This window comes from Pelophylax lessonae (assembly GCF_965119305.1).
Source record: "Pelophylax lessonae genome assembly, chromosome: 1".
NCBI lineage: Eukaryota > Metazoa > Chordata > Amphibia > Anura > Ranidae > Pelophylax > Pelophylax lessonae.
In genome coordinates, this window is record NC_138768.1 from 389,420,230 (window position 1) to 389,438,448 (window position 18,219).

General features: G+C 44.7%; 1 protein-coding gene across 8 annotated transcripts in view; it reads right to left on the minus strand.

Moving 5' to 3' along the window:
* The window catches only part of MPDZ (multiple PDZ domain crumbs cell polarity complex component), a 334,396-nt gene that overhangs the window by 17,447 nt on the left and 298,730 nt on the right, over nt 1-18,219 (minus strand). For all 8 annotated transcript variants that reach the window (XM_082263865.1, XM_082263863.1, XM_082263860.1 and 5 more), the window contains 2 exons: nt 14,895-14,935; nt 14,250-14,372 (listed from right to left, as the gene is read on the minus strand). In XM_082263865.1, coding sequence (XP_082119991.1) covers nt 14,250-14,372; nt 14,895-14,935 — 164 coding nt within the window. The remainder of the gene's footprint in view (nt 1-14,249; nt 14,373-14,894; nt 14,936-18,219) is intronic.

Consider the following 18,219-nt stretch of genomic DNA (forward strand, 5'->3'; position numbering starts at 1 on the left):
GAAAATGTTCCATTAACAGTCGACTATGTTAAGCAGAGACAATAATAATGCTATGAACAAAGAGTATGTATTGCCACCTGGTGGTCAGTAAGAAAAACTCAAAATTTGTATAATTACAGGTGTGTCTCAAAAAATTAGAATATCATTAAAAAGTTCATTTATTTCAGTAACTTAATTCAAAAAGTGAAACTCATATATTTTATGTAGATGAGTTACACCCAGAGTGATATATTTCAAGCATTTCTTTCTTTTAATTTTGATGATTATGGCTTACAACTAGTGACACCCAAAATTCAGTATCTCAGAAAATTAGATTATTACATAAGACCAATAAAAAAAAAAAAAAAAAAAAGATTTTTAACCACTTGCCTACAGTGCACTTTCACCCCCTTCCTGCCCAGACCGATTTTCAGCTTTCAGCGCTCTCACACTTTGACTGAGAATTACTCAGTAATGCAACACTGTACCCATACAAAAATTGTGTCCTTTTTTTCACACAAATAGAGCTTTCTTTTGATGGTATTTGATCAATACTGGGTTTTTTATTTTTTGTGCTATAAATAAAAAAAGACTGAAAATATCGTGAAAAAACGCATTTTTCTTTGTTTCTGTCATAAAATTTTGCAAATTAGTAATTTTTCTTCACAAATTTTGGCCAAAATTTATACTGCTACTTATCTTTGGTAAAAAAAAACCAAATAAGTGTATATTATTTGGTCTTTGTGAAAGTTATAGAGTCCACAAGCTATGGTGCGAATCATTGAAAATTGATCACACTTGATCACACCTGATGTACTGAAGGCCTATCTCATTTCTTGAGACAATAAAAGGTCAGGAAAGTACAAATACCCCCCGAATGACCCCTTTTTGGAAAGTAGACATTCCAAGGTATTTAATAAGGGGCATGATGAGTTTTTTGAAGTTGTAATTTTTTCCCATAATGCTTTGCAAAATGAAGATTTATTTTTTTTTATTTATTTTTTTTTACAAATTGCCGTATTAACAGGTTATTTCTCTCACACAGCACATGTATACTTGCAACTACACCCCAAAACACATTCTACTACTCCTCCTGAGTATGGCGATACCACATGTGTGAGACTTTTTCACAGCCTGGCCACATACAGAGGCCTAACATCCAAGTAGCAGCGTCCGGCATTCTAGGAGCACAAATTACACATATCATTTCCTGACAACCTATCGCACTTTTGAAGGCCCTGGAGCACCAGGACAATGGAAACCCCCATAAAATGACCCAATTTTGGAAAGCAAACAGCCCAACGTATAATTTTTGAGGCATAATGAGTCTTTTGAATATGTCATTTTTTTCCACAAGTTTTTGGAAAATGTGGAAAGAAAATGAAAACACATTTTTTTTACACAAAGCTGTCCATTTATGCAATATTTCTAACACATCGCATGTACATAGCAAAACTTGCACCCCAAAATACATTCTGCTATTCCTCCTGAGTATGGCGATACCACATGTGTAACACTTTTTCACAGCCTGGCCACATACATAGGCCTCACATCCAAGTAGCGCTTTACACAAAGTTGTCCATTTATCCACTTTAAGACTGGGCCTATTTTTGACACTTGGTGTTTACAAGCTAAAATCATTTTTTTTGTTAGAAAACTACTTTGAACCCCCAAACATTATATATTTTTTTTTTAGCAGAGACCCTAGAGAATAAAATGGAGATCGTTGCAATATTTTTTATCACACCATATTTGCGCAGCAGTCTTCCAAATGCGATTTTTTTGAAAAAAATTCACTTTTTTGAACTAAAAAATAAGAAAACAGTAAATTTAGCCCAATTTTTTTCCATAATGTGAAAGATAATGTTACGCCGAGTAATTAGATACCGAACATGTCATGCTTCAAAATTGCGCATGCTCACAGAATGGTGCCAAACATTGGTACTTAAAAATCCCCATAGGCAACATTTTAAAAATTTCTGCAGGTTACTAGCTTAGAGTTACAGAGGAGGTCTAGGGCTCAAATTATTGCACTCGCTCTAACGATCGCGGCGATACCTCACATGTATGGTTTTAACACCGTTTACATATGTGGGCGGGACTTGCGTATGCGTTTGCTTCTGCGCGCGAGCTAACGGGGACAGGGTGCTTTAATTTTTTTTTTTTCCTATTTATTTTATTTATTATTTTTTTATTTTTACACAGTTTAAAAAAAAAAAAATGTTTTGATCATTTTTATTCCTATTACAAGGAATGTAAACATCCCTTGTAATAGAAATAGGCATGACAGGTCCTCTTTATTGTGAGATCTGGGGTCAAAAAGACCTCACAACTACACTAAAAAAGAAAAAAAAAAAAGAAAATTGTTGAAAGAGGAAAAAAAAAAAGCAAAAAAAAAAAAGCGGCCCTTTAAACCGGTTGCTAGGCAACGTCTTTTGACGTAGCTCCGGTCCTCCAAGACCATAGAGTTGAATGAGGGCCATCTTGCCCTCACTCGACTTCCTGTCTCTGAGGATCCGGGATCGGATAGTTTTCCCCGCTGCCGGCGGGTCCGGTAAGCTGGGAAAACGTCTCTGGGACGTGGCAGGAGGGGGGGGGGGCACCTCTTCCCCTGCACCGTAAGGGTAATTCCGCGGCGAATCCGCCACTGGGACCACCCTTATCTGAAAGCCGACCGCCCGCCGTTTCAAAAAATACCGGGGTTATGGGGGCTATCTGCTGCCATAACCCCAGTATTTCGCTTTTAATGGCCGACGCATATAGTCGTTAGGCGGTCAGTAAGTGATTGCATGTATATAGCAAACAGGTGACGATGACTGATGGGGTGACAGGTGACGATGACTGATGGGGTGACAGGTGACAATGACTGATGGGGTGACAGGTGACGATGACTGATGGGGTGACAGGTGACGATGACTGATGGGGTGACAGGTGACGATGATTGATGAGGTGACAGGTGATGATGATTGATGAGGTGACAGGTGACGATGACTGATGGGGTGACAGGTGACGATGATTGATGAGGTGACAGGTGACGATGACTGATGAGGTGACAGGTGACGATGATTGATGGGGTGACAGGTGACGATGATTGATGGGGTGACAGATGACAATCACTGACGGGGTGACATGTGACGATGATTGATGGGGTGACAAGTGACGATCACTGATGGGGTGTCAAGTGACGATGACTGATGGGGTGAAAGGTGACGATGACTGATGGGGTGACAGGTGACGGTGATTGATGGGGTGACAGGTGACAGGCGATGGTCACTGATGGGTGACAGGTGACGGGCGATGGTGCACGGCGGTACTGATGGCAGTCTTTGGTGACCGGTGAACTTTAGGCTACGTTCACATGTGAGCATAGCGATCATGGGCAGAATCACTGTGATTCTGCCCGTGATCCAGAAATCATTGCAAATCGCTGGACGCCTGTGCGTTGCCCGTGATTTGCAATAGCACCCCAAACGCTGTGCGATGTTGCTGCGATTTCCGCCTGCCGAATCGCGGTAACATCGCGCAAACAACGCATGACGCTCCAAAGAAACTCTTGTACCTTTTTTGGGCGTCATGCGATGTTTGCGCGATGTTACCGCGATTCGGCAGGCGGAAATGGCGGCAACATTGCACAGCGTTTGGGGTGCTATTGCAAATCAGGGGCAACGCACAGGCGTCCCGCGATTTGCAATGATTTCCGGATCGCGGGCAGAATCGCTGTGATTCTGCCTGCGATTGCTACGCTCAAATGTGAACGTTATGGGTGTCAATTTCTGGGCACTGATGAGGTGACTGTTGGGTGACAGGTGACATTGGGGGGGGACTGAGGACTGTGTGGGGACCTTTTATTTGTGTGATTTTACTGTGCTTTTACATTTTACAGGTACACAGAGCAGTAACTCAGTGTTTCTAGCTCTGCTCCCCTCATACTGGAAACTGTATGAGGAGAGAAGAGCTAGTAACACTGAGTTACTGCTCTTTGTTTACATTTTGTGATCGGCTGTGAATGGATTCACAGCCGATCACATAGTAAACAGTCACTGTCAGTGACTGTTTACTACCGCCGGTGACAGCTGTGTTCCTACGGAACACAGTGCCACCGACATGACCGCGCTGCGCGCTCCCGATCGCGCATGCGCGGTCATCTTGTGGGCGCCTTCATTGTGATCGGCTGTGTCATTGGAACACAGCCGATCACGTGGGAAACAGCCACGCCCATTGGCTGTTTCCCCCCTGCCGGTGACGGGGGGTGTCCCGGGGACACCCCGACACCGGCAGTGCAGGGCGGCGCGCACGCGATCGCGCGCCTGCCCTGCTTAAAGTGCCGCCGTCATATGACGGCGGCCCAGGATAATGGTCGCACCGCTCCGCCGTCATATGACAGCGGGCGGGCGGCAAGCGGTTAAAATAGCAATGTTGGCTTACGGGAAAGTATATCCATGTTCAGGATAGTATGCACTCAATACTTAGTCGGGGCTCCTTTTGCATGAATTACTGCATCAATGCAGCGGGGCATTGAAGCGATCAGCCTGTGGCACTGCTGAACTGTTTTGGAAGCCTAGGTTGCTTTGATAGCGGCCTTCAGGTGGTCTGCATTGTTGGGTCTAGTGTCTCTCATCTTCCTCTTGACAATACCCCACAGATTCTCTATGGGATTATAGGTCAGGAGAGTTTGCTGGCCAATCAAGCACAGTGATACCATGATCATTAAACCATGTATTGGTACTTTTGGCAGCGTGGGCAGGTGCCAAACCCTGCTGGAAAATGAAAATCAGCATCTCCATGAAGCTGGTCAGCAGAGGGAAGCATCAAGTGCTCTAGAATTTCCTGGTAGAGGACTGCACTGACTTTGGACTTGATAAAACACAGTGGACCAACACCAGCAGATGACATGGCTCCCCAAATCATCACTGATTGTGGTAAATTTTCCATTTCATTTGGAAATCAAGATCCCAGAGTCTGGAGGAAGAGTGGAGAGGCACAGAATCCAAGTTGCATGAGGTAAAGTGTGAAGTTTCCACAGTCAGTGATGATTTGGGAAGCCATGTCATCTGCTGGAGTTGGTCCACTGGGTTTTATCAAGTCCAAAGTCAGCTCAGTCCTTTACCAGAAAATTCTAGAGTGGATTTCATTTTCCAGCAGAACTTGGCACCTGTCCACACTGCCAAAAGTATCAATACCTGTTTAATGATCATGGTATCACTGTGCTTGATTGGCCAGCAAACTCGCCTCACCTAAACCCCTTAGAGAATCTGTGTGGTATTGTTAAGAGGAAGATGAGAGGCACCAGACCTAACAATCCAGACAAGCTGAAGGCCACTATCAAAAAAAACCTTGGCTTCCATAACACCTCAGCAGTGCCACAGGCAGATCTTGCCTCCATGCCACACTGCATTGATGCAGTAATTCATGCAAAAGGAGCCCTGACCAAGCATTGAGTGCATACTATACTGTACATGGACATACTTTTCAGTAAGCCAACATTACTGTATTAAAAATCCTTTTTTTATTGGTCTTATATAATATTCTAATTTTCTGAGATACTGAATTTTGGGTTTTCACTAGCTGTAAGCCATAATCATCAAAATTAAAGGAAAGAAATGCTTGAAATACATCATCACTTTGTGTGTAACGCATCTATATAAAATATATGAGTATTACTTTTTTAATTAAATTACTGAAATAAATTAACTATTTGATGATATTCTAATTTTATGAGATGCACATGTACATTTTGGTACATGAAATGACCAAAACACTAAAAAGAGCTCATTAAACCAGACTGTAACATAAACCTATATTTGTATATTGGAATGGGTAAGAACTTTGCTGTAGAAGAAATTTACAATAATTTAGTAATACAAGATTAACATTTTAATTTTTTTTGTCTGCAACCCAATTATGTCAATTCATAAAAATAGAATTTTTGTACTAACTGTAAATTGCTTTTCTTGGAGTCCATTGGGGGGACTTCAACCTTTGGGTTACACTGCTGCCCACAGTAGGTTTGGACACAGGCAACAAAAAACTGTAGGCCAGCTCAGGGTAACCCCTCCTGCTATTACTAGTATGCTTCAGTTTTGTAACAAAGCATTATGGAAAGCATGGTCATAAACATAGATGGGGTAGGACCTGTATCCCTCAACAAACTCCAAGAAATAGATTTTATGGCGAGTACAAAAATCCTGCTTTCGTTCTTGTCCATTGAGGGATGCAGGAAGTCCTTAATCTTTGATATGTACAAAAGCAGTCCAACTGAGGATAATACACCAATCATTTGTTAACAGGCCCAAGAAAAAACAGAAAACCATGGATTGCCTGCAGCCCAAAATGCTGCCTAAGGGACCTTGCACCTGAAGCTGGCATCAAATGAGGTCAGAACAACCACCTGGTAGAACTTGCGAACAGAAGACCAGGTGACAACCTTGCAAATCTTGGAAACCTTTGCTTAATGCTGAAAAGCCCAGAAAGCACCCAAAAGTTTAGTAGAGTGCGCCTTTACAAGATAGGATGGAATATGATCCTTGAGACTATCGGCTTGGATGATAGTCTGCATAAGCCACCTAGAAATGGCGGAACAAGAAGCTAATGCACCAGAGGCGTAACTAGAACCTTCAGGGCCCCGGTGCAAGAAACCATGAAGGGCCCCCTGGACCCCTGGTTGCGGGGCCCTTTATTACGGTGAGGGAAGGGAGAATTCTGAAGGGGGGGCAGCACAGAAGGGGGGGACCAGGGGAGCACACAGGGGCCCAGAGACAGCAGAACACAAGTATACTGGATAGGAGAAATGGCGGGGGCAGCGTACAGAGGAACTAATCTCCTCCATTTTCCTCCTGCAGCTACAGAAGGAAAAAGGAGGACAGTGATTTCTCTACATGCTGCCCCCGCCACCCCTCCTATTCAGGTGTACAGGGGAGCCACATGGGCCCCCTTGAGCATGGGGCCCGGTTGCGATTGCAACCCCTGCAACCCCTGTAGTTACGCCCCTGTAATGCACCCTTTCGGGGTCCATCTGAGATGACAAAATGGGAATCGGAAACAGAAATAGAAAAAACCTGACCCTTGATAGCTAGGACACTGTTGGCCACACATTACCATAACAACGAATCAAGCTGGGCAGCTAATAGCACCATTGCAATTGTGGGCATTATGGAAACTCCACCCTCTGTGCTGCACCCTACCATATGTTGCCATAGTGAGCTAAGCCTGCTGTGTTTTTGGGGAAAGTTGGCTTATTACTTCTGCTGAGGGATAGCAGAGACAAAGCTCCCATTGGTCAGGTTGTCAGGAGGAGGAAGCATGTATGAGAGGATCTCCACTAATGTGTGTTGACAATGTGTCAGTTTAGGGTGGTGCATACTGTGTATAGCTGGACCAGAAAGTTGCAGGTATATGACAATGAGGAACTGAACTGGTAACTGCGGGTACACTGATAAATGAATGTACCTGTTTCTGACAAGAACATGAATCTGCTGCAGGCATTTATATCCGTTGCGCAGACACAACAATTTTAAATATTATCTTCAACACTATGAATTTCAGTGATTGTTTCCTGCATGTTATTAATTAATTTACACAATTTGGGAGGGGGGGGGGCGTGGTGTGTATCAAAGCAGAAGCAAACAGAATCTGGAGCAGTTTTGCATGGCAACCAATCAGCTTCTGACACTAATTGGTTACCATGCACATCTGCTCTGTATTCTGGCTGCTTCGGTTTTTATAAATTTACTTCTATGTATATAACTGCCCAGTCTAATCTTTCTTCTTTATCTCTAATCATGTGTGGACATATGCTACAATTCCCACATTTATAATTATCCAGAGGATGCATCTCAGTTAGTCAGGAACTCAGTGCTTCTTGTCTAAATTACCTTATTTACCAAATACTCTTTACTACAGTAGTTTTACACCTTCTGAATGTTACAATAAGATATTCTTCTGTTCTATTCTTCAACCTGTCTTCTTGTTATACTTTCCGACAATTATTTCTAACATGTTTGATCTTATCTGCCATGGGGAAGACTTAAAAACCCCCCAGAAATTATTAACCTTACTTTCATCTTCCTCATTTTAATCAAATCCTACCTAGTCAACTTACTCCCAAGCTCTTTTTGTCATATTCTCTGTTCTCCAATCTCACACTAAGTTCTTTAGCTTGCTTTAGAAAATCTTCTTTTTGTTGCATTTTAATGGCACAAATTAATCAAAAGGGATCACAAGTTTAATATTGGATGGGCAATAGATTCTATAATGTAAAGGGTAATATATACAGTATATTATAATTAATAAAAGCCAAGTGTCCCTGCGTCCAGAGATTCCAGATTCCCTGTGTCCGTGGAAATGCGCTACTGCGCATGTGCCACAGGACAGCCGTTGGGACTGGGGGCAGGCACTGACCTGTGTAAGCTGGGGGAGCTCCTCGGTTGCGGAGGCCGGGTATTGGGGGTCACCCCCGATAATGATGCGGTGTGAGGGCCGTTGTAATGCCGATAGTTTCAGTAGCCACCGTTCTGAATTCGTATGTGCTGGGGAGGCGGGAGGCGGAGTTCTGATCTGTTGCCTTAGATTTAAAAAAGACGCCACCCGGTGCCAACATGTCATTGCGTATGCGCCGCTGCTCGGTAAAAGCCGTACACGTTCGGCTATTTCCGGAAATAGCCGAACGTATTCGAGCTTTCCAGAGCGGCGGGGAATACGCAATGACGTGTTGGCGCCGGGTGGCAACATTTTTAAATCTAAGGCAACTGATCGGAACTCCGCCTCCTGCCTCCCCAGCACATACGAATTCAGAATGGTGGCTACTGAAACTATCGGCAGTACAACGGCCCTCACACCGCACCATCATCGGGGGTGACCCCCAATACCCGGGACCCGGCCTCCGACACCGAGGAGCTCCCCCATCCTCCCCAGCACATATCAGGAACAGGTAAGTGAGACTCCTCCACTGCCTGCCATTATGCGGGGCTGCAGGCATACTACAAGAGATGCAGTGCTGCAGGCATGGTACTCCTGTACCATGCCCGCAGCACTGCATCTCCTGTAGTATGCCCACAGCCCCTCATTCTCCTGCACCATGCCCGCAGCCCCGCATTCCCCTGCACCATGCCCGCAGCCCCGCATTCCCTGCACCATGCCCGCAGCCCCCATTCCCCTGCGACATGCCCGCAGCCCCGCATTCCCCTTCACCATGCGCGCAGCCCCGCATTCCCCTGCACCATGCCCGCAGCCCCGCATTCCCCTGCACCATGCCCGCAGCCCCCATTCCCCTGCACCATACCCGCATCCCCGCATTCCCCTGCACCATGCGCGCAGCCCCGCATTCCCCTGCACCATGCACGCAGCCCCGCATTCCCCTGCACCATACGCGCAGCCCCGCATTCCCCTGCACCATGCGCACAGCCCCGCATTCCCCTGCACCATGCCCGCAGCCATTGCAAACTTATATTCTGAGGTTTTTATTACATTCTTTTAATATAGTCAGTCGTGAACTAAAGTCTAAGTCTAAGGCATGAAACTCCAGAGTCGCACTCCGGCCCTGCCGGGCAGGAGCACCCCGTCATGGGTCAGGAGAAGAGGCAGGCGCGGGGGGATCTGGATAGAGGCACTAGAGGTCATGACTGGCCACACACACAATCTGCACACCGACCGAACTCACTGACAGCTCCGAGTCCGGGCAAAGAACAGCAAGACTACAACTACGGAGAGCGGCCGGAGACAAATCATCTCCGCCTGAGGAAACCACCGCCATCTACTGGCCAACTGTGAGTATTACAACTGGGAATTCACCTCACAGGGCTGAGGACAGAAATCACCTCATCATATATTGTGATATCCTACATACTATACACCCCAATATAATCACCTCATCATATACTATACACCCCAGTATCATCAGGATATCTGATGAGGTGATGATACTGGGGTGTATAGTATATGATGAGGTGATTATATTGGGGTGTATGTAGGATATCACAAGATGGCGGTGGTTGCCTCAGGTGGAGATGATTTGTCTCCGGCCGCCCTCCGTAGTTGTAGTCTTGCTGCTCTTTGCCCGGACTCGGAGCGGTTAGTGAGTTTGGTCGGTCGGTGTGCGGATTGTGTGTGTGGCCGGTCATGGCCTCTAGCGGCTCTATCCAGATCCCCCGGTGCCTGCCTCTTCTCCTGACCCATGACGGGGTGCTCCTGCTCGACTCCAGCATGCGGGTGAGTGTAGACTCTCCGGGGAATATGGATCTGATCCGGAGCCGCCTGCAAAGAGGAACTTCCCTGAAGAGCACCATTATCGGGGTAACCCCCAACACCCGGGCCCTGTCCTCCGACACAGAGGAACTCCCCATCCTACACAGGTCAGTGTGACTTACTTCTGGGGCCCCTGACATGGTGCCCGCCCCCAGTCCCAACGGCTGTCCGTGGGGCACATGCGAAGTAGCGCAATCCAACAGACACAGGGACGGACGCAGAGACACTTGCATATTATTAATATAGAATAGATATCCTACATACGCCCCAGTCGGGCGGCCGGCCAAAACTCTTGAAGCGGCGGGTGTGCGCGGGCACGCGGCGGGTACGCGCTCGCACGTGAGAGACGCTCGGTCAGCTCTGCGCTCTAGGGCAACAGGGACGCTATGTGCAGAGCTGGCTATGTCAAGCGGCTCTCGCGTTGTTAGAAAAAAAAAGAGATAAGCGAGAGCCACTCAGTCAGCCATATGTTCTAGTGCCCGTTAATTTAACGGGCTTAATGTCTAGTATTATAATAAAAGCAAGAGATGCTATTTCATTTCTATATTCCAGAGTAATAAATTCATTTTTTTAGCTTTAAATCTAGAAAGGATACCTCCACCCCTCCAAAATCTGGTGTAAATTCCATATTAACTTCATTAGCTTTAAGGTATCACAAAAATTCCATAAACAATCTTGATTACCTTCCCAAACATTAGGGGAATTATCAATGTAGCATACCTACAATGTAATAGATTGTACTGTACATTGTACTGTACATACAGGTTTTGTGAGTTTAGTTCCTATCCCTGCTCCCAGACAGAAAGGGAAGTTTAGCATATCTAGGAGCCACAGAAGTGTCCATCATCATACTGTTAACCTGATGGAACCATTTACCATAAAATGGGAAGGACAAAAACATTCTAATGAAAATCTCAGACAATGAGCAATAAATGTTACATATTCTGTTGACTTCCCATTGCACGCAACACCTTTTCAATAGCTTGAGGCTAGGTATACACTAGTGTGAATTGGATTTTGGGTTTCCCCGCATCCAATCCACATGACAGGAGAGTGTGACTGGCTCTCAATGGAGCCTGTTCCCACAGGGTCTGTGCGTTTTTGGCTCAGTTTCAGCTCCAAAATCCAGGCAAAAAATAGCTCCTAAAATGGAGAACATGGACGCACCAGGCCCCCTGCTGTGAGCTGCTCTCTCTCTGAGTGAACCCAACCCGAATGTCTTTTTTGTGTGGAATGTGACTAAAAGAGTGGACAACGTCAACGTCAATTATTACCAGTTTGTCTTCTTCCAATAATACCCTTTGGAGTTTAAAGGATTGCTTCACATTCAATTTAAATTCAGAACGATCCAAGAATACAAAACCACTGTAAGTTCAGACAGAGGGCCACAGTCACAATTTATGTTTATTGAAGCACGGTTGTTGGATATAAAGTGACACCACTGACACACTTGGACTTTTATACACATGGACATTTATAATACTTTATTGTAGGTATTGTAAGGTCTACGGTTACCCCTGGACAGTTTTTGTTAACATATTTACATGAATATTCAATATATATTTTTTTTTAAAATCACTGTTAATGTTCTATTTATACATTTTTTTATTTCTTTAATTATTTGCCATTTGGTGGCTGCACACATGGAAGGTGTTTATTGTCTATTTTTTTGTTTCTTTGCACTTAGTTTTTATATGTATGCACTGTTAGATTAGTATTCACGTATCATTTTTTCATCATCTATTCATCCCATTTGTTGTATTTACACCTCTGGAGGGTGTTTATTATCTTTTATTTATGTTTTGCAGTGTTTAGTGCACTGAATAGCAGTTTGTGTGAATTCAGTTGATATTGACACAATTATATACTTTACCACTTGTTGGGATAATTTATTGTATTTCCATTAGGGGGTTATTACCTCTTTAGGGTGTTCACTGTCACATTTTGATTATACTATATAGAATTTAGTGAGCAGCGCAGCATCATTTATTATTCATTTTATTTATTTAAGGCGTGTGAACAATAATGGGATGCCTGTGTCTTTTTTACTTTTATTTGGCAGCGCAAGAGTCTTTTATTTTTTTTAAACAAATAGGTTAGTTTTTAATACAACAGGACTGAAGATCTTCATTCTCCTAGGACACTAGCAAAAACTGAGGAATGCTGGTAAAGTAAGGCATTCTTTGACTGAACATGGTCTAGATCATGATGTCACCACCCGGCTTCTTCACCTTGTCCAAACTAAGGATGATCTGCATTCATTGAGAAGAATGATAGGTGTTCTCTGAATGGTGCATCAGCTGACTGTATCAGCGGCTACTATAGCGATTCTCCACTTCCACAGTGGTCCCAAAGGAATGGCATATGCACACTTACACTGGTTCAAGCTGGGCCAGTGTAAGGCAGGCCAAAACACGTTCAATTTTCTTTTAGATTTACCTTAAACTATGTAGTGCAAGGGTCTGCCTAATTGGATACAATTGAAAGTTTAGTTTTGACCCTTATATTATATGTTTTTTGGTAATCTAAAGGAAAATTGTACAAGGCAATTAAACATGTATGCCAGCTCCCTATCCCCCTCTGACTCCAGCCATGCGAGTGGTGGTGCGGGTGTGGACCCAGCTGGTGGTTGCCCCGGAGAGGAAGTTGGCCCGCTGGTCTCCGGACACTCCGCTCTGGTTCAACCCCCACCTGGGAGAATTCCTCTCCATCCCGGACCCGGCCCTGTGGGCTGCTAGGGGCGTCAAGTCCCTGGCGGACATCAGCGTCGGCGGGACCCTGGCCACATTTGATGACCTGAAGGCTAAGTTTCAATTGCCTAACTCCTTCTTTTTCAGGTTCCTCCAACTCCGTCATGCCTACCGCGCGCAGTTCCCCACGCCTGTGGCTGGTCTAGAGCGCAGCGACTTTGAGTCTCAGTTATGGGACCCTGGTATGCGTCAGCCGCTCTCCACCATCTACAAGGCCTTGTTACCTTCGGTCCATGCTGGGCTGACGGGACTGCGGGTGGCGTGGAGCGTGGGGGAGGAGGGTCTGGACGATGAGGATTGGGAGGACATCTGGGATGGCTCGTTCCGGCCGCTCATAGCGACCAGGGACGTGCTGATCCAGTTTAAAATTCTACACAGGATTTATTACACTCCCCACAAGCTGCACCGTATCTATCCTAGCGTCTCGGCCTCCTGCTGGAGATGCACATGCACTCCTGCAGATTTTTCGCACATTTTCTGGGAATGCCCGCAGATTGCCTCTTACTGGCTGGAGGTGACCCGTTTTGTGTCCAGTCTGACTTCCTTCTCGGTTCCGATGACGGTGGGGGTCTGTCTTCTTGGCCTGGTCGACCAGTTGGCGATGGCCAGGGCGACGAGGACCCTTATTGGAATATTACTGTTTTATGCCAGAAAGGCTATAGTCCTCAAGTGGAAGTCTCCCCATTCTCCGACCTTAGGCTTTTGGAAAGGGTTGGTTAATGCGGTGGTTCCGCTATACAAGGCGACCTATATCTCCAGGAATTGCCCTAAAAAATATGAAAAGGTCTGGCGAGCATGGGTGGATTCTAAATCCACTGTCGACGAGCGAGACTCTGAGTCTGACACGGCTTAATCTCTGGTGGGACCTTGGGGAGAGAGAACAGAGACTAGGTGTCCCTGTATAAGTATTGGTTTATTTTGCTACTGTTGATTCCTGACTGAGGGTGCTGAGCAGTGTGGTTGCGGGTTGTTTTGGGTGTTTTTTTTGGGTTATGTTGTTGTCTGTTGGCCGGGGTATGCCCCCTTCTGGCCTTGTCTTTTTATGTGTTTAAACTCAATAAACAGAATTTTCAAAAAAAAAAAAAAACATGTATGCCAGCCTAACTATGCAAAATTTTCCATACCTGGAGTTCAGATTAACAGTTCACCTGTGGTTTTTTTAGTGTTATTAAAATGGAATGATATAGCAGGCATGTTCACATGGGCTGGTTTCCGTATTCTACCTTCTCTGCTTTGTTGATCACTGGCTTAAAACAAGTGTGTCTATATAGGAAAACTTACTCTGAGCTTCCCTGTCTGGGCCACAAGTCCATTTGCATGCATCATGGCAATAAAAATGGGCACATCTCCCAGAGGACTTCCAACTCCTCCTGCAATGCTGACTCCCAGGGAATCTGAGGGGCCCTGTGGAAAAAACAGGTTGCATAAAGTTAACTCTTTAAGCCTCCAATGTGTGTCACAGCTTATTATGCAAGCAATTTCAGCAGTATGTACACTTTGCCAGTTAATTCTTTTCATAATATCCAAATTATTTTGGTATGGTTTAGCACACATATGTCAATACTTTGTAGTGTTCATCTTTTTTTTTATTTTTTTTATTTCACAGGTTATTAAAGAAAAAATCAAACCAAAACTGGAGAGCTAAAACAAGTTTTGAACAAGCCAGAAATATTTTCCATAACCTGACCCTGTGCAACAGTGTTTGCTTTGACAGCTTGCAAGGACAGATGATTTGCTCCCTCTCAATCAGTAGTTATCAGGGCTGTCACCAGGATAAAAAGGTGACCGTTGCAAATGCACGTGTACCAAACGTTTAGTACTAAATGCCCCATGTTCACCCCATTTTTTTAATTTAAAAGTACATGTTTAACTTTCTAAGCCTTACTGAGTAATATTTTCCCCACACTACACACAACTCACATTTACCTTCTTGATTTCTACTGTCCTTAAACCTTGAATTTCTGAAGCTGTGCAAAGAAAAAAAAAAATTAAATAAGTCCAAGCTTACTGAACAGTGAATCATTTTCTAATGGAGCAAAGCCAGCCTATTTGCCAAAAAGTTGGTAAGACAAGGTGACCTCCACGCATATATGGCTATAAACAAGAAAGACAAAAAGCAAGCAAACCCCCAGCACTTATTACACAGAACAAACAGTCATATCATTTTTCAGTGTTTCTATTTTCAAGCAATTTGCAGAATATATTATTTCCTGTGACAGGCTTACAGCGCTGAATTAAAGTCAGCTTAACCTTACATGTTTCTCCTTGCTTTGACAACTCCTACACTCTTCTATATAAAAATAAAAAACATAATAGGACATAATAATAAAATATGTACATTTAGAATAAATGCAGCATATAGTTGTAGTATTTTATAGTAACCACACATTGGCTACCAAGGTATCAGGACAATATCCCCCCCGGACATTATCCCCCGGGACAATATGCCCCCGGAAAACATCCCCCTGGATATAATCCCCCCCCCCCCCCCCGGACAACATCCCCCTGAGACAACATCTCCCCGGAAAACATCCCCCTGGATATAATCCCCCCCCCCCCCCCGGGACAACATCCCCCTGAGACAACATCTCCCCGGAAAACATCCCCCTGGACATAGGGTTAGGGTTAGAGGGTAAGGGGGGGATATTGTCTAGGGGGATATTGTCCAGGGAGGATATTGTCCGGGGGGATGTTGTCCAGGGAGGATATTGTCCGGGGGGATGTTGTCCAGGGAGGATATTGTCCGGGGGGATGTTGTCCAGGGGGGATATTGTCCGGGGGGATGTTGTCCGGGGGGGATATTGTCCGGGGGGATATTGTCCGGGGAGATATTGTGCTAGAATCGGCTACCAAACCTTTTACCTTTAGAACTTGATGAATACACGTGTCTGGCATGGTAAAAATAAAGCAACATTTGTGAGTGCTTAAAGTGGAAAAAACTCACCTCCACCTTCAAGCGATGTGATGGTTACATCCCTCCCAACTGCCATCATCTTCTTCCTGAAACAAAGCAGCGAAGTAGGCGCTTCTAAGTGCAGTAAGAACACACTTGACAAGGAAGGGTTAAAAACACTTACAAGATGGAAGTGAAAAACAGGCATATCAATGAATCCATAATGTCCAGCCGGATGCCCTCTGGGAGTAAAGATAGCTGCAGGTGGAAGTTCCAGCCGACCAGCGGTGGGAAACGCTGCCTTTCTGATCTAAGGTGGGGGGCTGTGCTGTCAGGACCAGCATGGAATACAGGCAACCGGAAGGGACGTCAGAGTGGGCGGGACATGGTTTGGAGCATGCCCAGTCACTCCTTCTTCAAGAAGGAGAGACTGGGCATGCTCTGAAACATGCCTCACCCACTCTGACATCCCTTCTGGTTGCCTGGATCCATGCTGGTCCTGACAGCACAGCCCCCCACCTTAGATCAGAAAGGCAGCGTTTCCCACCGCTGGTCAGCTGGAACTTCCACCTGCAGCTATCTTTACTCCCAGGAGGCATCCAGCTGGACATTATGGATTGGATTCATTGATATGCCTGTTTTTATCCCTTCTATGTCATTAAAGTGTTTTTTTTTTTTTTTTACTGCACTTAGAAGCACCTTCTTCTCTGCTTTGTTTTACCTATATGGGTCCTTTCACACGGCCGCTCCGTGTGTCCGCAAATCATCCCATCCGTTTGCGGATGATTTGCGGACATAATGTAAGTGAATGGCACTGCGGATGTCAGCGGAATACCATCCGCTGACATCCGATTCTCCTCCTTTCAGTTCTGTTCCGTTTTTTCGAATGGAACAGAACCCCATTTTTTCTTCCGTGTAAAAAACGTAAAGGAAGGAAAATCGGATGTCAGCGGTGTCATCCGCTGACATCCGCAGTGCCATATACTTACATTATGTCTGCATATCATCCGCAAACGGATGGGATGATATGCGGGCACACGGAGCGGATGACAGAAATGTCATCCGCTCCGTGGAAAAAAAAAAAAAAAAAGTCCCGCAGCGGACCTTTCACACGGAGCGGCCGTGTGAAAGGACCCATAGAGTGTGTGTCCCTCTTCTGAAGTGCTGCTGTCGTGTATTAATCACATTTCAAGAGCCAGTCATGTACTGTTTGTTAAAGTCTCCTTGTCATCCAGAAGTGCCCTATTCTCCACACTCCATCATCTTCTCCCTGGCCTACTGCTGAGTTTATCTCAGGCAATAGTGATTCATGAACTGTATGCTTTTCTGCAAACTGCAAATATTTAAGTATTTTTTCAGCCGAATACAAAATGATCACAATTTGCCAATTTTATTATTGGCAAGTGTCACAATAATATATTCAGCTAGCCAATAAAAAAGCAGCACAAAAATTTACACTGAAAAGTTAACCTGTCAAATTATTGGAGAATATGTAAAAAAATGCATAAGCAGAGGTTACCTTCTGTGAAAACGGCTGAACTCTATCCCCATCCTTTTGAGCCTACCCTTTGACCAGTGAAGGTGTCTATACCATGAAATGACCAATTGGAAGGCTTGAGAGGCATGTGGAAATTATGTAAAGTTCAGCTTTTACAGGAAAGGTTAAACTTTACATTCATCTTCTTCTGTATAGCGGAGTCTACATAAATTTGGCATGCAGTTTCCTTTGAAAGCAGCCTCCATATAAACTGCTAAATACCTTTTCTCATCAGCAGTATATAGCAGTCTTATGACTTTTATGAGTGTCTAGTTAAAGCTTGTAGGAGGAGTTTTTATTCTCCTCTCACTGTCCTATGAGGCTGCAGGACCCCTGACCCTCTGTCTGGACAGTGCTGATTGGCTCTGTGCTGATCACATGCACCCTCCCAAGAAAAAAAAAAAATTCTCTAGAAATACACACCAATATGAGCATGTGCAGAGTGCCCCCAAAGCTCTGTACTATCAGCAGATGGCTTGGGGATTGTGGAAGAAGGGGAGGATGAGAGAAGACAGGATCAAATAGCATTTTTACACAATGCAGAGGATTAACCCCTTAGGTTCCTACACTGAGTATAGCAAGCATGCTTTACTGCATATACAAACAGATTTTACTGTTGCGAGTTTAGTAACACTTTAAATGCTAAGAACTTAAATGGAAAAGGAGCATTATTGCCAAATGAAGTACCCCAAAAAGAACCCAAACTCTAAAGTTCTTCTCATTTAAAAAAAAATATATAGGTAACCACAGTCATGTGTTTGTACAGTACTCTTTGATGCATTCATGTGCGAATGCATGCTGTATGCTACTGGGTTTGTGCA